The sequence below is a fragment of the Drosophila nasuta genome, chromosome 2R (assembly GCF_023558535.2).
Source record: "Drosophila nasuta strain 15112-1781.00 chromosome 2R, ASM2355853v1, whole genome shotgun sequence".
Lineage (NCBI taxonomy): Eukaryota > Metazoa > Arthropoda > Insecta > Diptera > Drosophilidae > Drosophila > Drosophila nasuta.
Genome location: NC_083456.1, coordinates 27,746,622 through 27,773,667, shown reverse-complemented (window position 1 = coordinate 27,773,667; position 27,046 = coordinate 27,746,622). Strand labels below are relative to the sequence as shown.

At 39.0% G+C, this 27,046-nt stretch overlaps 1 protein-coding gene across 1 annotated transcript; it reads left to right on the top strand.

The window, feature by feature from the left end:
* Positions 1-25: 25 nt before the first annotated feature.
* Positions 26-26,611, top strand: LOC132784826 (cation-independent mannose-6-phosphate receptor). The gene is given in 17 exon segments (XM_060790698.1): positions 26-541; positions 1,291-1,476; positions 1,478-1,502; positions 1,574-1,737; positions 1,799-2,082; positions 2,140-2,287; positions 2,357-2,478; positions 2,544-2,656; positions 8,180-8,577; positions 8,690-8,803; positions 16,243-16,389; positions 18,923-19,102; positions 19,185-19,311; positions 21,006-21,073; positions 25,551-25,878; positions 25,968-26,098; positions 26,164-26,611. Coding segments are annotated over 17 exon segments (2,727 nt in total). The 5' UTR covers positions 26-430; the 3' UTR covers positions 26,245-26,611.
* The last annotated feature ends 435 nt before the right edge of the window (positions 26,612-27,046 follow it).

Here is a 27,046-nt window from a genome sequence, read left to right as displayed (position 1 = left end):
CGGCGACCGCTAACTATAATAATAATCAATTTCATCAAGTCCGCTGAACGGTATCGCTTGTGGTATTTACAAATAGAAAAGTAAACTCATTTATATGATTCATATTGTGCGCGCTATATATTTGTGTTTATCGGGTATTGCATTCAAACGGGTTAATCAGATAAGAGCAAAACAAAACGGTCGTTGAAAAATCGAAACACCACCAAAGACTTTTGCCTGCTTCGAGTCTAAATAAACAATACAAATACTTCACAGACCAATTAACGACCTGCTTGCGATAAGAGTTCCCTAATCAAACTCAAACTTTCAATGTGCAAAACAGGTTAATCGTTATAACATATAAGTAAGAGAACAACAAGAAAGAAGTGCTTTGTTCGTGTTTGGTCGTCGCGGTTCTGTTTAAATTGCAAATGCGGGCACTTCTTGTAAAATGAGTAATGTAAAGAAAATTGGATTTTGTGGCGCCACCACGGCGTCAATAGTGGCCATTATTTTACTTGCAACTTGCAACGTAAGCGCTGCAAATGACGCAAATCAGCTGGTAAGTGGTTGCTTTGGGTGGCTTGTCGGGGGATGTAAAAAGAAAGAGTAGTTGAGAAGAGGAGGAGAATCGTCGGGAGTTTTTGCCATTTGTTTGTTTTCGTTACCATGTTTTGTTAACAGCTGAACGAATTGCGTACTGCGCACTTGTTGCCATGTTAACACGTCAAAAGAACACACAGTTATCGAATTTGACCAGCTAAACATGCGTCTGTGTGTGTATCGTTCTTATTGTTGCCTTTGTTGTCGCGCATATAAGCAATAAATCAGGCAGATTGCCAAGAAACAATAACAACAGCAACAGTGTAAGCACACCTGTTAACACTTTTAACAGCGCCTTAGCAGTGACCGTTATTTTTCAAATGTACTGTTAATTTGCAAATTAAAGATAACTATTCAAATATATAGATCTATACAATGAAATAGCATTTTTTAAAATGCTAATTTGGTTGCATTAAAATTAATTGCGCATTTCTAATAAACCCGTAAATTTGTGTGCAATATTTACGTGTGTTAAAAAGTGATTTCATCAAATTCTAAATTTTATACAATGAAAAGCATTTTTTCAAATGCTAATTTAGTTGCATTACATTTAATTGCGAACTTCTAAAGAATTCATAAATTTATTAGCATTTTTTTACGCGTACTCAAAAAAGTTAAATCAAATTTTGTTTGTATTTTTAAATTTCAGTTTATTTTAAGTGACAACTTAATTCTTACAAATACTATATACTATATACTATTCAATAGGATTTAACATCGCATGATTGCACGATAACGGAACCCGTTTATGGCTACAAGTTCAACTTCAGCGGTTTGCGATCAGAGCTGGCGCATGTGGTGAAGAACTTGAACGACGATGTCTTTGAGTTTAATGTGTGCGGCAATTTGACGCACAGCTGTAACAACGAAAGCAATGTGGCCGCTTGCCTCAAGAAGGGGGGGCAAGGAGTATGTGCTGGGTAAGCGAAATTCGATACCCTTTGGGTTAACAATCGCATTTCATGGATTTCTTCTTTCTCATCTCTCACAGGTCGCCAGCATGAGTTGAAGTATCACAATGGTAAAATGTATTTCAATTATTTGAGTGGTGCCAAGTGTCCGAATGGAACTGCTGACAATGCCAACTATCAGCTGCATGTGATACTAAGTTGTGACTACACCATGGATGTCAATCAGTTCCATATAACCTCTTATGTGAGTGTGCTGACATTACTGTAAATTGTTGGTTAAATTATCTAATTAATGCTCGTTTTAGTCCGATGACGCGTGTTCCTTCTACATCAACTACGAGACATCCTTGGCCTGTTTGCCTGTACCCGATGCCCTGCAATCGAATAGCTGTAGCGTTCGCTACAACGATGTGGGCGGCACATTTGACCTGATGTCATTGAGCGATGCTAATTATAGGACCATAGACCGTGATGGTGGTTTGTTTATAATTAACATCTGCAAGCCTGTGCTATATGGCGAGAATACAATGTGTCCTAGTGGCAGTAGCATTTGCCTCTACGAGCGCAAGGCGACGGATCTAAAGAAGCGGTAAATACACTTTGTTTATACCTCAATAGGATTAAAAATCAACTTTTATTACCATAGTTTCATCAACTTTGGCAACGTGAATTCGCAGCCTGAATTTAAGGACAATCTACTGTTTCTACGACACAATTCATCGACACCGTGTGCAGGAAATTCCAGTGCCAACTACAGCAGCATTGTGAACTTCCACTGCGACAATACAATTATGGTGCGTACTTCCCTGCAGCGAGTTCAGCGAGTGCAACAAGTGCTACAGCTTTTTTTGTTTTGCTTGCAGAATGAACATCCAGAGTTTATGGGCACAGATCACGATGGTTGCACCTATCATTTCAACATTTTCACGCCACTCGCCTGCAAGCAACTGAAACCTTGTGCGGTCATCGCTTCGGACAATGAGCTGTGAGTCGATTGTTACACGTAGTTTTTCAATACGAAATGTAATTCTTTTGTGTTTTTGCAAACAGGCTGGATCTGAGTGCGCTGAGTGAGCATCCACCGCACCAATTGACCAAGGATGGCAAAACCTATACGGTAGCTGTGTGTGCCAGCGCTGGGACGCCTTGCTTGTCGGATGGTGGTAAGTCGGTCATTTGTTGCTTGCAATATTAATGAAGATTTTAAGTGCAGTCGCAACACGTACGACAGCAGCTGCTGTTACCTGGAAAAAAGTGTAATTAAAATTTAACATGCAAGCCAGACATATTTAAGTGCGACAAAAGCAGCCAAATGAACTTTATCTGCTTTTGGGCAACACATAAAGCTGTTGTAGCTGCTGCAAAGAAACTGTTTTCCCCTTTGGCAGCAAACACTTTAATTGCATGTAATTTAGTAATTAAATTCAGCCTTGGTTATCACAGTTTAAAGCGAACGCTGAAGCTGTGTCTGTTATTCCTTGCTGCGCATTGAGAATCACTCATGCGTGCCTATTTACAGCAACAACAACAACAGCAATGTAGGGAACGATGATTCATATTTGTGATGCGGTCATCATATAACGTATTTACGCAGTATACAACCATGTGCATATAGTAAATATATAAACAAATCATGTTTGGGGAATAAAGGGAGAAGAACTCAGTTAGTTTCCCCCTCGATTGAAATTTTGTGTTTTCGAATTAGAGTCGTGAGTGTGCAAATATGGTAAAGAGCGTTCTACGAATTCCGATTACACTATAAAGACTTTACATTGTAGTAATTTTGTTTACTGCCGATAAGCGAACGGAAGACTGTTTTTTTTTATTACGTATACGTAATGTTGTCTTTAGCATTTGTGGTGTGAGGTATGCAGCTGCATCGTCTTTTACATTTGTTAATATGCCCAACATAATAAATGCATGCTGTCGTTGCAAATATTCAAGCCATGTGGGCTGTTGGCACTGCAAACGTGCCTGGGCACAAATTCATGAAATATACAATGTCCCATCGCACACACACACACTTGCACACTCTCACACACACACATGGATTGAGTGTGTGCCTGCATTTCTAGTTGACTGCAGACGCATTTCCGTTGGCGCGTCCTTTTTTTGTGCTTGGTTGGCTGCCCGCGGCTCTCAACTGGAGCTGGAGCTGCATTGCTCTTAGTTCACGACTCGTCGTCGTTCGCACGTTGAAAACACACATACACACACACAGAGCGAGTGAGCGCTGCAAGAGTTTGGGCACGAAATCATGGCCACCGCTGGGCCTAAACAAATAAATAAGCTCACTTGCTTTTGGCAACTGACATTGCTATCCGGGCCAGACACCGACGCCGTTGCATTTCTACTTACATACATATACATATGTATGTAATACTCTACATATGTATATATGGGAGATATGTACGATTTGTATGAGCCTTGTCGTAGTCGTTGTCTTTGTTGTTGCTGTTGCTGTGCTGTCTGGGCATGGGGACAACATTTTTGCGACGAGACTACACGAAAATTTCATTTGTTAAGCAAATAGCAAATAGCAGATAGCAGGACACGGTCACGCGAACAGAGCCGTGAACAACGCGTGCATTTCTAATGCAACTCTCGTAACTGGTTGGCGCCCAGCTGACACTGACAGACGCCATATTGCTGGATGTTCTTTCTGACTTTATTGTTGGCTTTATACCCTGTAGACGGCAAAGGCAGCCGGGAGAACATCTCTTTTGAGTAGTGGAGCTGCAGAAATTAGTAATGAAATTTGCTGAAAATGTTGGCAGAATAATTTTAATTCAAATAACTCAATTATTTGCAATTATTGAATATAGTTTATTAGTTTTTTTTTCCTTTTTTCTGAGAATTCAAATTCGACTAAGATATTAATTGAATTTGAAAATGTATAATTCAGTGTAATATTCAAATGAATTTTATATTTTAGAAACTAAAGCAGTATTGTAAAATTATGCAACATAATGATACATTTATTCCCCAACTTCGAAATTATTTTAAAATTTTATAATTGCAGTTTAGAATTCATATTTAATAGTGCTATAATATTTATAATCAGAGCAACTCAGGTCTTTATGCTGAAAGGTATTGAAATTAATTTGATTAAATTAATGTTTTTTATTTAAACGTCAGTTAAATTGTATACAAAATTTAAAAAAAAATGTATTTTACAAAACTTCTTAAATTTCTGAAGTATTTGTTTAATTTACGTATAACACTGAATTATGAATTTTAGAATTCAAATAACATTAAAATTGAAAATTGAAAAATATTAATTTGATGTATCTTTTTCAATGATGTTTTCACAGTAGTTAGTTAAACTGTATAAAGTATTTGTTAATTCTCAAATGATTTAATTTTCATTCTAACACATTTAATGTCAGCATCTAACCTACATCAAACTGATCCTCAAAATCAAATATCTTAACTTTTTTTTTGAAATGAGTAACTTTGTGTCTAGCTCACCCAATGCCCATATTTATATATAGTCTATGCTTTCTCCCATTCAAGAATTCTGCGGCATAGGCCAAAACATTGGAATCAGTTTTGTTTGTTGCTGCATTTGCACTGTTGTTTTATTGAATTCCACATTTGATAGCGCTTTGCACGTTGCACATTGCCAGCCTGCAAGTTATTGCCTGCTGCAAGCTGCTGTTGTTGCTGCTGCCTGCCACCAAGTGCCTGCTGGGCCACGACTAACAGCAATAAAATGTTGTTAATTGCTTATGCCGCACACGTTGTGCCGTCATTTTATGAACGCGTAATTTGCATTCAACATTCTGCATTTTGCATTTTACATGCAGCATTTCTCTGTGAGTGTGTGTGTGTGTGTTTTTGGTATTTATGAACCCATGGGAAATCGTATTGTCCCCTAGTTTTATTTAGAAATTACAATGTGGTACTGTATCACATGCAAAACATAAAACGTTGCGTTGGCCAACGGTGCGTATGATATATGTACATATAGTATACACACAAAACTGCTGAAGGGACACAGTCGAGAATATAATCAAATAGCCTGGCAGCATGCATAAAATGCCCAAAAGCAATGCCAAACAATTGCAGCTGGACATCAGCAGCAGCAACAGTAGTAGAAACATTTACAACAACAACGACAACAACAACTACCACAATGAGCAGGACGAGCACATCCTTGAAATAGTTGAATGTGTGTGTTTATTTGCCATCGGCAATTGGTACACTTCAATGTTTATAATTTTCAATTTCTGTTTTTGGTATCCTCAACTGCTTGGTTTTATTTTATGCTTTTGTTTTTTACTTTTTATTTCCCTCTGTTGTTTGGTCTGTCGGGCAGATTCAATTTAGAGACACGCCCCGTTCCTGACACTTGGCCAGCAGCTGTTTTGCGCCAGGATGCGCCAGGATGTGCTCCTGTAGCCGCACAGTGGTTGGATTTCGTAAAATACGTTGCTAAATTTATAACTTTTTAATTACTTGAGTAGAATTTTGTTTACTGTTTATTTTTTGAGTTTACATTATTAAAGATGTGCTTTTAATTATAAGTTTTCAATTAGTAATGAAAAAATAGTTTAGTTGGCATCAATTTCATTATTAGGAAACGTTTAATTTGATTGCAAAACAATATTTTCTTTAAATTAAAGACACACGATTGAATTCCAAGATGTTCTGAATCGATATTTGATTTTAAGCTTGCTTGACAATTTCTGTACTTTCTTTGGCGAGTTTCAATCTTTAATATTTGTAATGTATATTTTTAAATAGCTGTCTTTTTAATTTCTTTAGCGTATTCCAAACTTAATTTTCGCAATGAGTTTTCGTTAACTCAGTCACTGTGCTTCAGCTACTAAATCGTTTATATATTTGTTTCTTTCCCATTTCTTGTTGAGCCCTTTTCTTGGCGCTTTCTTGACTGTTTTCTTATTGAAATTCAATTTGCCCCCGAGTTTTGTTTCTCGTCTTTTTTGCTGCACACTCGCCTCGTTTTTGCTCTGTCAATCTTAATGTACTACATACAAATATATATATACATATAACATATATATACAGTTGTGTGTTATATACTTGTTTATGTTGTTGTTCTTGTTGCTTATCAACGCCACAAAATTCGACTTGCTTATCCCTTGTTATAGTTAACCCTTTCATGCAATTTAGACGATTTGAGCAATTTATTGTTGTTTTTTTTTTTGTGTTGTGCTTGTGCTTGGCTTTCCCTGTGGCCACACATTGTAATGCCCCCGAGGCTCGAGAAGCTGAAGTTGAGATTGCATTGGAATTGAATTTGTGAGTGTTTTGTGGCACAGTTTTTCGGTGCGTCTGCGTTGTGTTTGTGTGTGTGTTTGTGTGTGTGGCAACAGATCAATCTCCTTTGGCTAATCTCGTCACGGAAATGATTTCACTTCCCTCCTGCACACTGTCAAGGTGGTCAACAGATTGCCTGTTTCTGCTGGTTTCTTGTGTTTGCCTCAGCTGAACTCAATTGCATGCTTCCGCAGGACACAGACACACAGAGATTGTTATTTGCTTGCATAGTTGCTAACACATATTCTCTCTTTCTCTCTCTCTCTTTAGTATTGTCACGCAGCAACAGAATTGTCATTTATCAATTTAGTTGACAGTCGATTTCTTTTCAATTCACCCTCAAATACAAATACGAGTATTAGCAAAAAAAAAAAAAAAGAGAAGGAGATGAGCAGAGAAACCCTCACTTCAATTGACTTTGACTGTGTGTGGCTTTGGGGCAACCTGTGCACAAAAAGCCAATGTTCGACAAGCTAGCTAGCTCGCTAGCTGCTGTTGTTGTTGTTGTTGTCCGGTTGCTGCTGTTGTGGCATGTGCAATAAAGTACAAAAAATTGCCAAATAGAAATCGACGGAGTGAGTGAGTGGAATTACCATATTCTAGTCAAATCACAATCACAATCACACACAGCAACCTGTCCACTAACATAGAAGCTGCTCAATCAAAATCAGACAAAACTTTGCCAAAGGGAAATGAAATTTGGCTGCAGTTGTGAAAGCAGAATTCAAATGCATTGACAACTGCTTAAAGCAGCCATAAATATGCAGTCTTTAAGCTAAGCAACCGCTCTTGCATAAATACTCTACTCAGCTTTGGCTTTAAGCAGACTTAAGCGGCCTCAAGAGCCGAGTTAATCCATGCGCTTTGGCAGCCTAACGCCGTCTGTCAAACGGAATGCGTTGCTTAATTTGCTTGTTAGTTAAATATGCTTAGGCTGGGAAAAAGAGTAGAGTGTAGAGTGCGTATACTTAATATGTGAGGGATTAATGTATTCAATGTGAGAGTGAGTCAGGCAAATAAAGTGCGTATACTTAATATGCCAGTGTTTGATGTAGCAGAGATATAAAGCCATATCTAGCTCTTGTGTTTGAATACGCTCTCAATTTGCCAAAAGTCAACAGCAGCTCGCTAGAAATCTAAAAGGCAAAAAAGAGCAAAGGCGAAAAAAAGCGAGTGCTGCAACAAGAGCAGCAATTAATTTCGATTTTGATCGGCTGATGGACGTGGCTTTCACAGCACAAAACTGCTCCATTTGCCAACAGCGAACAGCGAATGAAAGAGTGACAAGGGGACGCGGTTTGGCGTGTCATTTGTCGCCGCGTTTTTGTGTCGAAACGAGACGAGTCGAGTTGGGTTGAGATAGTGAACATGAATTGTGCTTGTGTTTGTGCATTTTGCAGGCGCCTGCTATGCTCAGAATGAACAGACCTACAACCTGGGCAACTTCAATACACATTTGCGTTTCAATCAGAGCGGCTCGCCGTATTTACTGTACGAGGAGGGCGCCGTATGCGATGCAAGTGGACGCCGCTGGACGACGAAAATCGAATTTGTTTGTGCGAACAATGCGACGAAGGACAATGGAACGAACGATGCTGTGCAAATAATTGAGGACTCGAATTGTCAGTTGTTAATTCAATATCAGACGCCGCTTGCCTGCCTCCAGCAGATTAGATGCAAGGCAAAGTTCTATGAAGAGCTCGTTGACCTGACTCCATTGGTTAACGCCAACGATAACTACGAGGCACGCATCGAGTTGCCGCCCAAAGAAGCCCAACGGCTGGCCAAGAACACAAAGGTAAGTTTATCAGCATCGGCCATTGTACTGCACGCTGATTTCCCTTGGCGCTGTTGAAACTAATTTGATGCCCTTTGTCTCTGACTCTCTCTCTCTCTCTCTATTCTTGCAGTTCTTTTTGAATGTGTGCCGACCATTAGTGCCGAAATACCAATTAGGCTGTGCTGGCGGTTCAGGTGCCTGTATGGCCAAAATGTCGGCAGCCAATGCGCCCGAGGAGGAGCAGGTAAGTAGCAGACAAAGCCGCTTATAAGCTTAACTTTGCCGATCGACGACCAGATGTGTGTGTCCGTATGCGTATGTGTGTGTGCGTCGGAGTGTGTGTGTATGATATTCCTCGTAATTGGCACCAATTTGCCAGCCACCAACGCCCATCTCTCATATCACATCTCTTAACATTCCGACTATTTCCCCATTTGAACCTTTTGGATAAACTGAGAGAAAAATCACGTAAATTACGTATTTGTATTAAGGATTTGAGAAGTGTGAAAATTCTTGCAACATGTAAGAAATTCTTTATTTAAAAATCTTCTATTATGGTTTTCATTATGGTTTTAAGAAATTTGTGTGTTTGAGATATTTTCTAGATTTGTTGCTAAGTACAATGAATTTAAGAAACAAATATTTATTCTATGAAAGTCTTAGATGGGTCTTAAATTTTAAAGTAAGATGTAAAATCAATCTCATAATGCTTAGGTCACTTATTGGTTTTATTTTACTTTTTTGTTTGAAAAGCATTTCTACCAATTTAACAATATTGTTTACAATTCTTTTGCTTTTCTTTTGAACTAAGCAAAAGAAGCGTCACAGCATTTATTTCTATTTTCAAAATTAATGGTTTTATTAAAACTTGGTCAACAATTATGTGTGTTAATCAAAGATCTCACAGATATTATGTAAAATATGCTAACATTATAACGAAGATTTTAAGAATCGAATATTTTTCTAACTAACACTATGATATCGATTCTATAATTGCTCATTTGTCAACATAAAGAGCTTCAGTTTATTTTTTATACCCGCTACCCATAGGGTAGAAGGGTATTATAACTTTGTGCCGGCAGGAAATGTATGTAACAGGTAGAAGGAGGCATCTCCGACCCTATAAAGTATATATATTCTTGATCAGCGTCAACAGCCGAGACGATATAGCCATGTCCGTCTGTCCGTCCGTCCGTCTGTCCGTCTGTCCGTCTGTCCGTATGAACACCTAGATCTCAGAGACTATAAAAGATAGAGCTATAATTTTTTTTCGACAGCATTTGTTATGTTTGCACGCAGATCAAGTTTGTTTCAAATTTTTGCCACGCCCACTTCCACCCCTGCAAATCAAAAAATCGAATAACAAGCGTAATTTTAAAGCTAGAGTTACGAATTTTCGTATATACAGTAATAACTATAATAGTTATGATCCCTGAAATTTTGGTTGCGATCAGAAAAAAATTGTGGAAGCTATTTAAGAAATACTTTTGTATGGGCAAAAACGCCTACTTACTAGGGTCTGAATTGCTTTGGCTGACAATCTGGTATATTGTGCCGTCTATGGTATATTTTGAATGCGGTACTATATCGATATACCATATATACCATTTGGTATATTTTTAGTATTTTTGCGGTATATTTGGTATATTTTGAGAATAATACCGCAAAATATATTGCTTTTATTCAAAATGGGTAGCGGGTATCTCACAGTCGAGCACACTCGACTGTAGCTTTCTTACTTGTTGATTCTGCTTTTTGTTGTTGGCAAAAATTTTTCACTTACTAAAGATTAATATTTAGAATTGTACAGAGTTTTTGCGAGTGTATTCATACTCATACATAAGTTCATGGTAAATGCTTCAATTTGACCGTTTTGGCCAAATGCCCAAAAATTGCGGCCCCATTCATGCATTAAATATGCTGCTGCAAATCCAATTGCTAAGCTCCGCTCCGCTGTACTCCACTTCGCTTCACTTCACTTCACTCCTCTTCAATCTTTGCCTAGTGACCAGTGGATTTGGTTACTTCATTAGGCTGCCACCAAAATTTCTCTGTCTCATTCTCAGTCTCATTCTCAGTCTCGTTCTCATACGAACCCATCGTTGACAACTGAAGAGCGCAGCGAGAGTTCAGTGTCTAAAAGTTGTTTAATGCCACAAATTGTGAGAATGCTGCTCAGTTACCCATTCCGCAACCTCCCTCCTCGCCCACTTCTTTGCTGACCGAGCTGTTGGCCTGCGCTTAAATACTTAAGCCCACAAAAGTATGCTATGAAATTCGCTTGAAATGAGATTTCAGCTCATGCAACAAAATGGTCACACACATTGTCGGGTTTTTTTGTTGTTTGCTTTAAATGCGAATTGCGAATGCGAATGTGAATGCGATAATTGCAAACAATGTGCTGTTGCTTTTGTGATATGACATTATATAAAAATTGCTGCAAATTGAGACATTTAGTTAGCGTAAGCTGAGAGGTGTGCCAGCTTAATATTATTATTTGTTAAGCAATTGGGTAAAACGATTTTCTAAGCAGGGGTAAATATGGTCATTAAGTTGTGAATAGTTTAGTTTATTAGACATAATCACAAAGACTTTGATGTGGAGAAGTTAGAATATTTCAATGTGCGATTAGATAATTTATTGTTTCTTAAATTTTGGGTTGTAAATTTCTTTTTGATAAAAAAGTTGATTGAAAAAAAATGAAAAATAAAAAAAAAATAAAAAAGTAAATAATTAAGAATTCATAACAATATTTTATATGGATTTTGCCTATAAAAATTGCTTTGAATTTGACCAAATTAAAAGTACAACTTATTTTTGGAAAACCTTTGTTAAAGCGGCTCAATTCAAAAGAAAATAGGTCTATCTGTTATTTATACAACATTTCCATTTATAAGCAACCACTTAAAAGTTTGTCCGCTATATTTTTGCGCTACTTTAACGATGAAAATATGCGTATTATTTCAATCGGATTTAATGCTCATCATTGGAAGCACATTCTTTATATCGATTTAATTCAGTAAACTGTCGCAAGCGAATCGTGAATGTCGCCTGGGAGCACACAGCTTCCACTTGCGACAGCTACGAACTGTCTGTGGTGCCAGAGATAGAGATATAGAGATGTTTCCGCTTTGGCTCTTAACTTAAAGGCCGTAGGTCGGCTTTTGTGGCATTGAGATGCTCTTATGCAATTATTATGTGAATTATAATGCTATCGCTGTGTCGCTAGCGGGCATGAAGTGCGTGTGCTCAGCCTCAGCCATAGGCGACTGCTCCATGCCGCTGCCCCGAAACCTGGGCATAACTTTTATCACATGCCGAGAGCAAAAACATTGTTCAAGTTGTTAAAAAAAAATAATCACGTACGCGCGCTGCAAATGGCGGGGCCATATGGTCGTTGGGTTGGGAGGGAGGTGGTGGGGGGCAGATAGGGAACTGAGAACGCGAGCGAAATATTTGTGAACGTAACGCAAGGCCAACAAAAACGTAACGCAACGCAACGCAAAGCGAAGCGAAGCGGAGTAACGTAAGGAGGGCGAGGTAACTAAAAGGGAACGGAAGGATATGGCAAAATGCGGCTATGGCGTTGACGATGGTGTAAAAGTACACACACACATGCACACACACACACACATGCACAGCTGGATGATATACATATGCATATATAACTGTAAAAACAGCTTTTAGCGGCCAACAGCCATCAGTTGGCAGCAGCCCTTGCCTTTGCCTTTGGCCCTTCTCCCTCCCAAAGCAACCAATACAATACCAATCCAATCCATGCTGCATGAAGAGACTCCTCTGTGTATCTATGTGTGTGTGTGCTTGTGTGCGTGTGTGTGCCCCATGCGACGTGCTGTGCAGAACATTTCCGGCTTGCGGTGGGATAAAGAGCGAGTGGGGGGAGGGGGAGGAATGGGGATAGCAACGTTTGGGGCAAAGTGCCGTCGGCTTTTGTTTGCATGCCACTGGCCTAGAAATAACGTAGCCATGGTTATATATATTTTTCTAAAAATTTATATTGCTTTATTTGCACACATGCAGAGAGAGAGAGAAAGCGTGTGTGAGAGAGGGAAGGCGACAGTCCCTCGCTTGTTGTTGGCGGGCTGCTGTTGACATTTGTGCCACGTTTTGCATTGGGAAAATGCTCCGTTTTCAGCGCATTTCGTGTGCGGAAACGGAAATGTGCTGCTAGCTGCTGACGCGCACTTGAACGTGCAACTCCTTTCGCATTCTCAAACTCAATTCTCTTTTCCCTCATTCAGTTACCCCGTTTTTTTTTCTGCGGCGCCTCCCCCTCATTGACAGTTGTCAAATGTCGAATGGCGTTTGGCTTCTTCTGATTTGCGCTCAACATTTTGCACATATTTTAATGTGCTACAGCTGCAGTTGCACATCCTGCAACGGCATTATCCTTGAGCTGCTACTGCTGCTGCTCCTTCAACAACCTATTGGCTTGGCGCACATTTGACTTTGCAACCCAATCGAGATTCACGCTACGACAGCTCATTGTCATGCAGCGACTTCTTGTCATAAATTTTTCGCTGTGCTTTCGCGTTTGGCATGTCTCAACCTGTTAATGGCACAGCGATGGAATTTTTGTTCGAAATTGATCAAAATTGCTCAGCAAACTATGCCATTTATACGCGGTATTTAAGAGGGATAAAAAGGTGTTGTAACTTAAGGATAAACAATTCCGAACTAAAGAATAATCTGCTTATTTTGTCTGTCTGTATAAAAGTCAAATTATTAGAGACTCTGCCAGCTAAAACTACATACTCTAGGAATAAAACTTCTCAACGTAACAAGTCATTAAAATCTCATTTTAAAATAAGAAGTTCGAATACAAATGATTAAGAAACTTCAAAGCTCTTGGCGAGCATTAAAATCTATTTTAAAATACAAATCTCTTTTAACAAGTATCTCAATGTAGAGCATACGCTCTATTGTCCTATTTTTATACATTTTGTCCTAATTTACAAACCATTGTTATGCCATAATATGGCCCAAAATTATGCTAGCCTTTGTGTTGTTGTGTATGGACACGGCCCATTTGTGGGCGTCTTTGCGGCTAGCCTTGAGGCTGGTCTGCGTGACGCCACAGGACACGCAGCGAATACACGAGATGTGTCCCTCAGTCGCTGTTGATGTCTCAATCCAAACGCTGAACTTGCACAAATCTTTATTGCTTTTGCTTCGCTTTTGTTGTTGTCATCCCAAGCATGGGCAACTTCAATGTGGTCAAGTGGACACTGAACTGCGAAAGGATATCGCCGAAGAGCATTTGACAACATTTCGAATTGAGATACACGCTCTCAACTCTCAACAACTCGCTCTTATCAGCATTCTGTTTGATTTCAAGAGCTGGCAGCACTTTTAATTAGGGCAACAGGAAATCCTAACATGGCTTAAGCTTACATTTTACGTGTAGTTCAAAAAACTTAGGGGATTTTTTTCTTTTCTTCCCTATTTTTGTTGTGTGTCTGTGTGTTTTGTTTGGCATTTTTTATTTCTTCAATAGATTTCTACTTCTGCTTTTCTTTCGCAACTTATTTATTTATTTTTTGTTGTGTTGTATCTGCAAACAATTAAGTTGCCCACCCGCCTGTCTGCTGTTTTGTTCTTTTCTTTGCTTTGTCCAGTCAACGCTTCCACTTCGTGTCCTGCTCTTATGAGCGAAAAGTTCACAAAACTTAAAGCAGACAAAAAAGAAAACATAGTAATAAAATTACACGTCATCTTTGTTTGACCGTTAAATACCCGAAAGTTTAGCTTAAGAACTAATGGAAATTCATTCATTTGCTAAATTTTATCGAGTATTAAATACAGGTTAAATCTGACTATATCTTAAGGTCTTTCAATCAAAATTTCTTAATAGACATCAATAAGTAATTTAAAGGTTGATCATGAAATATAGAAATGGCTTATACTTCCATTTTTTACCAATAAAAATAGCATTTAGCTTTATATATGTAATTGTAGAATACATATGAATATTGTCTACAAATTTGGTAGCTTTAGCGTGTTTAACCTCTGAGATTTTGGGGTTTTAACTGATGGACAGACGGGCAGACGGATGACTCACTTTTCTATAATGATCATGCTTCAATGGCAATTTTTTTTTTGTGTTTAAAAACTAGTCTTTACTTTAAGTTACTATCAATAGTGGATTGTCACAAAGTCGTCTTACCTCTTTACCCTCAATACTGCCGGGTATTCCCAGAACAGAGCAAAAGTGCCAGGAAAAGAAAAGAAAATATAAACAAGCGACCAGGAAACATAGACAAACAGCACTTGCTTGTGCTTGTACCAATGCGATAAGAAAGTTTTTCAATAAATTTTGGAACAGCAAGTTACTCAAAAGTTGCCGTCTTCAGCTTTAGCTACAGCTACAGCTTCAGCTCCCAGCTTTCAGCTACAGCTAAGCTGATAAGCTGGCAACTGGCGCCAGTTAGTCGCTTGCTCCTTGCCACTCTTCCAATTCGTCCTCCACTCTCTCTCCCTATTTGCTCAGCTCAGCTTACTTTCTATTCTAACTATATCCAATGCTAATGAGGATTGCCTGTTGAAGGACATTCCATGCTGCTGGCAGTTGCCAGTTTTGCTTGTTTGCTGACGCCGCATTAGTTCAGATTTTGAGTTTTCAATGGATTTCCGATATAGATATAGAGGAGAGGAGAATCGAGAGGAGTGCGAAAAAAAAAACTGCTCAGCTAGCGAAATGGTTAGCAATAAATAATAGAGCAAACTGCTTAAACCTTGCCTGAGCTGCATACGAAATGAGCTGGCGCCGTCTGCCGCCAGTGGCTAATACGTTTAAGATGAGACGACAACATGTGCAACGTTCGCCGCCATCGTCATCGCCATCGACGTCGCCTGACCCGGGCATAAATCTTGTGCCACTCGAGCGCCATTGCATTGGACATTAAGCGCACGTCTCCAGTTGAATGCCCGGTCGACTGGCCAGCTGCCTGGATGCCATCCTCTGCTACTGCTGCTACTGACAGTGTTTAAGCTGCAACAAGAGCAGCAGCAGCGGGAGGAAGCAGAGTTGGGACAGCAGCAAAAAGAGTTGGGAGTAGGAAAAAGCTGGCATTCAAGGCTGACGCGTGCTTTGAGAGATTGAATGTGGAGAAGTGGGGGGGAGTGGGAGTAGTTGGCACAGAGTGTTGCCTGTTGCAATTGAAGCGTCATTGAACAGGCGACAAAAAGGTCGATCATTGAGCAATTTGCACAGCTAATGCCTCGCTAAGGACATTGCATGCGTTCTTCGCTGTTTTTTTCTCTCTATCTCTCTCTCACTTTCTGTGCTTTAAAGCTCGTTTAACATCTAAGGCTAGCGATGCGTGTGTTCGTTCCATCTTTGTCGGTTCGACCATCGAAATCTTTGCAATGCCATCCATTTTGTGCAATTGTCGTTTTGTGCTATGCTGTGTGTCGTGTCGTGTGAGGCTAACTGACGAGGTTACTGTCTGCCAGGGGCCATAACATTTGTCCATCCATTGCCACAGTCGCTTAACGCACTCATCGATAAAGTCGTCGTCGAGTTGGTTTTGTACTGAGAGAGATTTCCACATATTTGCGGGCGAATCTCAGTCATAAAGTTGGACACGTGTTGTTTGCTCATGTCATTTCATGTCACTCTCTTTTAACCCTTCTCTTTTCTTGTCTTCTTTTTCATTGCAGAGCCTTGGCTTTCCGCTGGTCAAACTGTCTGCACTCAACGACACCGCCGCCGAGCTGCTCTATCTACGTGGTGATCCATGTCCGAACGATAAGGCCATGAATCTGTCCACGACCATACACTTCAACTGCAACATGACTGCGGGTCGCGTAAGTATTGCGAAATACAAATACATATCGAAAAAAAGTTCTATAATTGAGTATTCTTCAAAACTGAAACGAGATGAAGTTAGAAAAGTTCTATATTAGCCAGTCATGAAATAAGAATATTTTAAGTTCGTTAGAAGGTGAATGGAAAAAAATTTAATATCATAAAATTCTCTATAATATCTCAAAAAAAATAAAGATACTTCTTCCAACTGCTTTTGTATCTTTGAGATACTTTTGTATCTTTGAGATACTTTTGCATTTTCCAACTGCTTTTTTAACTGCAATAGCATCTTGCAGATACTTTTGTATCTTTGAAATACTTTTGTATCTATGAAATACCTTGTATCTTTGAGATACTTTTGTATCTTCCAACTGCTTTTTTAAGATATTTTTGTATCTTTGAGATGCATCTTTGAGATGCATTTTCAGAGATACTTCTTCCAACTGCTTTTGTATCTTTGAGATACTTTTGCATCTTCCAACTGCTTTTTTAACTGCAATAGCATCTTGCAGATACTGCAAAAGTATCTCAAAGATACAAAAGCAGTTGGAAGAAGTATCTCAAAGATACAAAAGTATCTGCAAGATGCAATTGCAGTTAAAAAGACACTTTGTCATGCAAAAGATTCAAAAGTATCTGTAAGATACAAAAGCATTTGATGCTAGAAATAGTATTAAATCATTTTCAGTTCCATTCTTGACATAAAAGATATGTTGACATCCATAAAGATACAAAAGTATCTCAAAGATACAAAAGAATCTGTAAAATGCATTTGCAGTACCAGTTGAAAAGACACTTTGTCAAAAGTATCAGCGAGATACAAATGCTTTTGATGATAGAAATATGTTTCAATCAATTTAAATTAAAATCTATCTCAAAGATACAAAAGTATCTCAAAGATACAAAAGTATCTGCAAGATGCAATTGCAGTTAAAAAAGCAGTTGGAAGATGCAAAAGTATCTCAAAGATACAAAAGCAGTTGGAAGAAGTTTCTCTGAAAATGCATCTCAAAGATACAAAAGTATCTCAAAGATACAAAAGTATCTGAAGCATCTGCTTTTTTAACTGCAATAGCATCTTGCAGATACTTTTATATCTTTGAGATACTTTTGTATCTTCCAACTGCTGTTTAAAGATATTTTTGTATCTTTGAGATACTTTTGTATCTTTGAGATACTTTTGTATCTTTGAGATACTTTTGTATCTTTGAGATGCATTTTCAGAGATACTTCTTCCAACTGCTTTTGTATTTATGAGATACTTTTGTATCTTTGAGATACTTTTGCATCTTCCAACTGCTTTTTCAACTGCAATTGCATCTTGCAGATACTTTTGTATCTTTGAGATACTTTTGTATCTTTGAGATGCATTTTCAGTACAAAAGTATCTCAAAGATACAAAAGTATCTGCAGTACAAAAGTATCTCAAAGATACAAAAGTATCTGCAAGATGCTATTGAAGTTAAAAAAGCAGTTGGAAGATGCAAAAGTATCTCAAAGATACAAAAGCAGTTGGAAGAAGTATCTCAAAGATACAAAAGTATCTGCAAGATGCAATTGCAGTTAAAAAGACACTTTGTCATGCAAAAGATTGAAAAGTATCTGTGAGATACAAAAGCATTTGATGCTAGAAATAGTATGTAATCAATTTCAGTTCCATTCTTGACATAAACGATATGTTGACATCCATAAAGATACAAAAGTATCTCAAAGATACAAAAGTATCTACAAAATGCATTTGCAGTAGCAGTTGAAAAGACACTTTGTCAAAAGTATCTGCGAGATACAAATGCTTTTGACGGTAGAAATATGTTTCAATCAATTTAAATTAAAATCTATCTCAAAGATACAAAAGTATCTGTAAGATGCTATTGCAGTTAAAAAAGCAGTTGGAAGATACAATAGTATCTTAAAGATACAAAAGTATCTCAAGCAAAAGGAATCTAAAAAATTCTATGCAGCACACTCTTAAAATAGGCTTGTTTCTAGCTCAATTGAAAATCAAATACTTTTGCAATACATGAATATAAAATTCTTCTATTTAAAAGTTCAAAATTTAAGCGAAATCAATCTTGAAAATTTCTACATTAGCTGCTCTTAGATATATATTATTATCAGCTCAATTTATGAAAGTATATTTAAGAACAATATATGCAATTATTGAATTAAGATTTTTATCAGTTAATTTAAAGATGAATGAATAAATTCTTAAATCTAAAAAAAACAAATTTTTAAAACTTAAACGTTTCAAAGTTGCTTAGAAGGAAATTTTATAAAAATTCTCCAATGTAGTTATTTAAACATGAAAGAATTTATTCTTTGTTAAAGAACTTAGAACTCCTAATCTAAAATTTATAAAAATGAAGAATGCAATATTAAATCAAAAATCTACTGAAAGCAATCTCGATAACAATTAGGTTGTTTTTAGCTTATATGAAAGTGAAAAACTTTCCTTAGTCAAGAAGACTAAATTCTCAATTTAAAGAACTCCATTCTTACGCTTGTTCTCTGTGTAATGTCATCTTATTGTAGGGCCAACCGGCGTTGACTGAAATTGACGACTGCCACTATCATTTCGATTGGGGCACGAGTGTCATTTGCCCGCCACATGAGTGCACCTTCAATGCGGACACCTGTGAAATTGTGCAAGAGGAGGCGCATCAGCGTTTCAACTTTAAGAACGCCTCGTTCACCAAAGATGGCAAGATTGAGGTAAGTTTGACTGTTGCCAGACAGACAGAGGAGCGACAAACACTCAGGAGTTTATATTGAACACTTCGTTTTTCATTTGCAGATTGCGTACAAACAGCAGAAGGTGCAGCTTAATGTGTGTGGCATGTATCGCAAGACCATGACGGATTATTCGCAGGATCTGGTCAATCTGTTCTTCACACACGACCTGCCCGGTTGTGGCAAGGAGGGTGAGTTGATGGCGTCATTTGATACTTGTGCATCGTAACTAACTAATTCGATTTGCGTTTTGTGAGACTTACTTGAGGAGTTGCTGCCTTGTCGCTTGTCGTTTCCGTATCCGTTTCCGCTTCCCCGCTTCCGCTTGCACTTCCGCTGGCGCAACACGCGCATTTCCGGCCGCCGTACGCCATTTTCTTTTTTGGTCATTCGCCTCTTTCTTTTTTTTTTTGAGTGTTACTTTGGCTTTTTGAGCTGCTCTTGGAAAATGACAAAATCGCATTAGAATTGGCGCACAGCCCAATGCACTTTCCATTCGCTTATCTGTCAGACCTTCTACCACATCACTTCCAACATGTTGCACTCCTCCTCTTCTCCTCTCCGACCTCTTGACAATGTGTTTTTTTCTGCTTGCTGCCTGCTTTTTGGGCGCCATTGCGACATTTTTCGCGCTGCGCTTGTCGCCATTTCGCCTTTTTTCCTGCTGCTTTTCCACCATTTTCCACTCCTCTTTTTTTGCGGTGCTTTCCGTGCTCTTATCTAGAAAACCTTTTGTGTCGGCTCGCCGACTAAAACGCAAAATACTTGAAATTATCAAAATAGACAGCGGGGCGAAAAAAAAAATCTGCAGCAAAAAAAATGATAAATAAAATTGTCGACGAGATAATGCGGTAAAATAATCTTGCTGTAGATTTTTTTTTGCTGACTGCTGTCGAGCGTTTTTTATGCGACGGCGGCTGCATTCGAGTCATGAATATTTAAAGCAGCAAAACAGAATTCAAAATAGAATAGGAGAGAAGAGAGGTGCCGCCTTCTATCGGTTGTTTCGTGTGCATGGCCATGAATTTTATTGGCACTAAAAATCCCCAGCAAAACTTTGTCATTAAATGAAAGTTTTTTTGTGGGCTTTGTTTTGCGGACTGGACTCGTCTCGTATGTTATCTGGCAATAAAAGCGACAATTTAATTATGACATAACAATGAATACAACTAAGTGAGAAAAGCGACCATTATAAAACTCTGTTTCGGCGTCACATTTGCTGTGTGTGTGTGTGTGGTTTGGCAATCTGTAAGCGATCAGACAATTCTAATGTGCTCACTGACATGCGAAATGCAGAGTGGAAAAGCAGCAACAACAGCAGCAGCAGCAGCAAAGCCGAGTGGCAAAAACGGTTTACCAGTTGAGCCCATAACCCAAAAGCTGCCACCCATCAAACACACACAGAGTAGAAAGGAGCTGGAGCAACCACAAAAGGCTGCTCCAGCTACTTCCCATCCAGACCCCTCTGAGTTGCCTTGCATGCGGCTTTTGTTGTCGTCTCCAGTGATAATTATTTTTAGCTTTTATGTAATAACTTTGCAGCAGCATAGAACACCCGTAGTTTTTTGGGAGCTCGGGCTGGTAGCCTAGACGAGGCTATGATAAGGATTCATTTAAGCATTATTGTTGTGTTGCTGCTGAATGTTGTGGTTGTTATCCTTGATGCTGTTGTTGAGCTTGTTTTTCGGTCAATTAAAATAAAATGCCGCCTTTTGCTTTCTCTCTCTGTCTCTCTCTCTCTGTCTCTCTAAAATGACTTTCATCACATTTTATTGGGGTCAAGTTTGTGTCATTTGTTTGTGGTTTCATCTCTCTGCTAATTAAACGCCGTAGATTTTTGGCCCATTGCTAACCACAGAATCGGTTTCATTTACTTCATTTGCAGGCAAAATGAATGTGCATTTGCGTTTGATATGCAGCAATACCACGGAGAACACCACAACCATTACAGAGGTAAGTGCAAAACTTTTTCTTAAAAATGATTTTATGAAACAGCTAAAAGAACACAAATATGTTTAACAAGATTGTGTGCTACTTAGGATTATTCAGGCAATATAAGCAAAGTATTTAACTACACTTTAAATGAAATAGTTGCAAGTACAATTTGCGACAACTTCAGGTTTAAAATTGCAAAAACAGATTTCAATATTTTGTATAGAATTTGTGCCTTCGAATTTAGTTGTTTTATTCGAAGAATATTATCGATGTAGTCAGCTTAAAAAGCGAAACTTTAATTGAAGTAGCTGCAACTACAATTGCCATAAAAAACATCACTGAAATTGAGGCAACATTTTATTGTGCTGCCATCAAAGTATTAAACGACTGTAAGAGGCTTTAGCAACACTTACAAAAATAAGTCTGAAATGCTTTTAGCACAGCAATCAAAATCTTGTGTGTAGCAACATAACTTCATTGCTTTGCAAATTATTCCTTTTAAATGAGTTTACTTTTTAAATTATGTATGTGTGGTGAATGAATAATTCTTTAGAAATGTCCAGACAGCTTGATAAATATCGAACAACAAAAAGTGTAGCATACTTTTGTGCGCCTAGGGAAAAGCGCATTAAATTGACACACTTAGAAGACAGGAAACTACATACATATAAAGCATAAGTAAGGCGAGAAGCCTGAAGTGGATTTAGCGTACATATTTTTACAGTATGCATGTGCAAGGCAAAAGGAGTTGCTGAAGTTTTGGGTTGGGTTGGGTTGGTGTAGCTGGTGTTGTTGTCAAAGTGAAAATGTATAAGAAATATGCAGAAAAAGGCCGCACACAAGCAAAAGCAAGCACAGAGCGTGGCAACTGGGCACAAAACAATGTGGCAGGTGTCCTTTGTTATGCTTACCACTTGGCAAATCCGCTTTGCCAGCCATTTGTTGTTGTTGTTGTTGCTGGTGTTGTCCTTGCTGCTGCTGCTGTTGCCTTTCAGCAAAAATGTTGCCTACCAACCTGTGCGGCTTTTGGTTTTGCCACCCCATTTCTTTTCTGTTTTCTGTTCTATTCTTTTTTCTTTCTTTTTGCTGCGTTATTCTCTTGTATTCCTTGGTGGTGTCTGTTGCTTTTACATAGTTGTGTAGTCGTTGATGCTTTTAGCTGGCGGGGCATTGCTATTGTTTTGGCCAAGCCTTTGTTGTCTTAACAATCGCTGCTAAAAATGCACGTGCCTGACTTGTTACAGCGAAAACATGCTGTCGTTGTCCCATAGCCCAGGTCCTGGCCTTTGACTTAGATCGCCAGATATGGCTTTCAGGCAGCTCGCAGCTCGCAGCTGAGCTTTTTTGCGCTCTTTGTAACTGCATTTTGCTGTTGCCCGCTTTGTCCTTTTGGGCCAACACGTTGACCTGCTTTGTACGCATCTGCTTTTGCTTTTGCTTTCTGCTTTCGTTTTGGCCTCTTTATCAAATAATTGTCATTGCACTTTGCACTTTTGCATATTCCATTGCTGGTGCTCTGATTATAATTAGGCCAATATTAATCAGCAGTAAGCTTAAGCTTCTAATTCAATTTGCTGTCGCGCGCTGCTGCTTTGTAATTACGATTTATGTAGTATATATATATTCGCATTCGTCAAGATTGTGTGTGGCATTCGAGATGCTGCTGCTACTGCTGCTGCTCACTCACCTAACTAATTCAATTAAATTGCTGCACAATAAATTTTCCACTGCAGTTTCTCGCGCACCAAAACCCCAATCTCTTAATTGATTTTGTGTTCTGTTTGCATTATGTACGAATGTGCATGTATATACATACATATAGATATATATATCTAGAGAGGCGGCAACCGCATGTTGCAGCAAAATTGTCAATTTGCAGCACGTTGTAATTAGTGGTCGGTTTCGACGTATGCAACTTTATTAGCCTGGTCCGAGAGCATGCCAAAAATGCAGCAATTAGTGCCTGAGGTTTAACCAAACACACACCCATATCGACACACACTCACCAACACACGCAATGCAACACACACACACACAGTCATGCGAAAAGAGCACGTATAACCGTCGTAGTCCATTACGCACAAATTGCCAAAGGAGGCGCCATCGGCAATTGAAAATATTTGCCTGTCCATTTTGTAGGTAGGCGCTCAGTTGTTTTTATGCCCTGCACTCAGACATTGTTAGCCAAACGGGCTTCATTGATTTGTGCACTGATATGAAACATATAGAGAAGAAAGTGCGGGGTATTTGTGACGGCATGCTGGATGTGATAAAAGGATTTTTTGTTTAGCAAAGTTGGAATTGAAACTCTTTAAAATTATCTTCTAAATTTGGCAAAGTTGGAAGTCGTTGATATATTTTTCTAAGATTGCATTATGAAATTAGCAATATTAACTATAGTTAATTTGTAGACTTAATCTTTTTAATAATAGTAATAGAAAGTGCATTCCGACAAGACATTCTACATCGTTTAGTTTAGTTTAGAGAGAGAATAGTTTAGTTTAGAGAATCGACTAGGTTTTATTTGAAGTATAGTCTGTTCAATCATTGTCAAAAAAGCTTAGTGTTTCACTTTTCTCTTCCTGTATATTCAAGTCGATCACGATTCAATCTTTATTTTACTTTATTTTATTTATTTTCTACGTTTAGAATTCATTTTTTAAACTGCAATCGGTGGCAAATTGACAGAAATATAAATGGAGTTGAAAGCATTTCAGCATTTGTTTTGAATTTCATCTGCCATTGACAGCATATCTCGCAGTCGATCACGATTAGTCGCTGACATTCTTAATTGTTGTTTTTTCAGTAGCTGTTGTTATTGTAGCACTCGCTACAGTTGTTGCTGCTGGCTGGCTGGCTGGTTGGATGGCGCCCTGTTTGTGCTGGTTAAACAGCACAGCCCAACGCTCGGCGACGTTCTTCACTCGGTTTAGTTGTATTTGCTGGCAGTTAGTAGTAGTCAGTGAAGCTTGTTGCAATACCCAGTGTCACACACTCGCATGTGGCACAAACCAATTGACCCAAATTTAAACCAGTTCACAAATAGCTGCAAGCAGCTTTTAACCAGAGACCGCCGTCGATGTCGTTTGTCGCATGATAGGGACAGACAGACAGAGAGAGAGAGAGAGAGAGATAGAGAGGGTGGCAGTTCGTTCAGTTCAGTTCGGTTCGGTTGAGTTGAGTTCAGGGAGTACTTGCGGTGTCAACTGGACACTCACGCATGACTTGGCTATAGCATATAGCTTATAGTACTGCCAAGCTATGGGAGAGTGTTTGTCTGATTGCCGTTAATTGCATTGCATTGCATTACACACTTCACTTGTAGGTGTTATTAATTTAATTTCTTTGTCAAGCATACGTAATGGCAATTGGTTATTCGTTCCTCGTTCTCCATTCCCTCCCACTTTCCTCACTGTTCTATTTGATATGCATTTCATGCTCAATTAAGTGAATGCAACAAGTTACCATGTCCACTTCAAATACTCCATTGAGGCGTGCTCACAATTAAAAAATGATATAAACAATAAGTTTCGTGTGTGGAGATAAGCAAACAAATTAGATTAACCGTGGCTATGACATGCAATTAATTAAGCCAATAGTTTACGATCTATCTATAATTCGCTGTGGACTTTGCAAATTGCTTGGGCCGCACACACACACACACACACACACACATACGATAGGAAACTTCTAAACAATGCAGCGATAAACAAGCAAGCAACACGGCGACAGCTTTGCTAGTTTAGTTTTAGTTTCATTTTCGTTTTCTTTTTGGTGTGTTGTGTTTTTTCCGTTGTTGCAGAGTTGTCTGCAAGCGGCAGCGACGCTGTCGGAAAATTAGCGATTCAATGAAATGGGATTTTAAATGGCTGCAAACTTTTTAATGCGTCTACCCGCTGTCCGCTCTCCGTGCTGTCTTTTTTTGTGCGCGCTCGGGCCTTGGCTTGGCTTGCCTTGGGTGTCCTCGACATGTTTTAGTTTTGGTGTCTGGGGCGGCGCCACGGCCGGTTGCACGACCCGGGACGTCGACAAAGTTGTGAACGCGCGCCGCGCTCTTGCTCTAGAGAGTTTTTGCCACTTGCAGTTGTTGCCTCCAGTTGCCAGTTGCAGTTCGCGGCAAAAGTTTTTAAATTATGCGCACATTTGCAGCGCTTCGTTTCGCTCTTGCTGTTGCTCTTGCTGTTGGCCCCGCCGGAAATGGTCTTTGGCCGAAAGTGTTACACGCAGCGTGCAGCCGGACGGATGGATAGACTGGCGGACAGGCTGAGAGAGTGTTGGCCTGGCAGTTGTTGCGCCACAGTTTGCCGCCCTTTTGGGTAAAACACGCCATGAACAGAAGACGGTGCACAGAGCCCACAGCACAGCAAGAGATACTAGCTTTTATGTTGCAATTTATGTATTTTTCCAATATCAATTTATTTATTTATTTTCTTTGCACTTAATGAAGAAAGTTTCTAATTACTAAAATGCGGTTTCCCCCAACACACACACACAGGACACACAGTGCAGTTTGCTTTATGTGCAACGCACGCCGAGCATCTGCCACTTCTTGGGTCTCAGTGCGCCGCCAGAAGATACAACAGCAGGAGGAAGCAGCACGAGTTCTACAACTTCAACAACCACAACGACGCCGTCAACGACGACGTCGACGACGACGAGCAGCACACATACAACGCCATTCGGTAAGCCAAGCGAAGCAGTCACAACAACAACAACTACTACTGCAGCCACTGTAAAGGCAACAGAAGCAACAGCAGCAGCAACGGCAGCAGCCGTACCCTCTGTGTTGGCAGCTGTTCCCAGCCCAACGGCCTCCGTGGGCAGTAAGTGCAGCTAGCCAAAATGTGTTTTTGCGTTCTGCGTTCTCTTATGCCATGCATTTCCTTTCATTTGATGTCATTTTTCTGTACAGCCATCATGGGAATTATCCTGTCCGTGACATTCTTTGTGGCCTGCCTGGGAATGTTTGCCTTCTCGCCGGCGCGAAGGCAACGCGTGCGTCGCCTCTTCAGACGCAGCAGCTCAGCGGTACGCTATTCCAGGGTACGTAACTAATGTCCACAAAGTGCCATCAATCATTACGACTTCATTTTTCCCTATGCTTTTAGGTGCAGTCAAACGAGGAAGCCAATCTGCTGCTGGAGCCGAATGGCGAGTTTACCGAAAGCGATGATGATATGCTGCTCTAGAAGAGCAAATAGTAACAGAAAGAGGGGGAAACTGGATATGAACTCCATCCCAAGGCTGTGGCCGGCAGTGGTGCGTACTGATTGCTATTCAAAAGTTAACCAAAAAAAGATATGTAGAAGAAACTAAAACATAAAACAAAAAAAAAGACATGATAAAACCACAAGTTTGGAACGTTTAACACCAAAGACAAAATAATGAAAAACGCAACTGATTGTGAGCTAAAGACCTAAAAAGTAGACAAGTAACGAAATTGTTGAAGGAAAATAATAATTTAAAAAAATATAATATTACTTACTTATGTACAATACGTCTCAACGACAACGACGACAACATACAAAGCCCAGTTAATGGAATTCTATAAATGTATACATATATATTATATATTTTATATACCTGCACTTCGTATGTAAAGGCAAAAACCCTACCAACAATTATGGCTGCATACAGTACTTAATTACTATATATATATATCTAGCATTTAGTCAAATCTGGAGAATTGCTGCGACAATTGCTTTCTGAAACTCTGGCAGTAATTTCCACAATTAACTATGCCACTTTTACTTCTCAAAACCAAAATCTGTATTTATATTTTTATATTTCATTTACACACAATTCTTATCTGTTCTGTTTTCTGTGTTGTCCAAAAACTATTTTTGTATTTTTTTGTGATATGAGACTGGACGATTTGTACTTAAATTTGTTGATTTGTAGTAATTATTTTTGATTTATTAGTTATGTTAAGCCGTCTGTATAAACTACCCAATTTTATTAAATACTAACGTAAATGTACACTTATATATT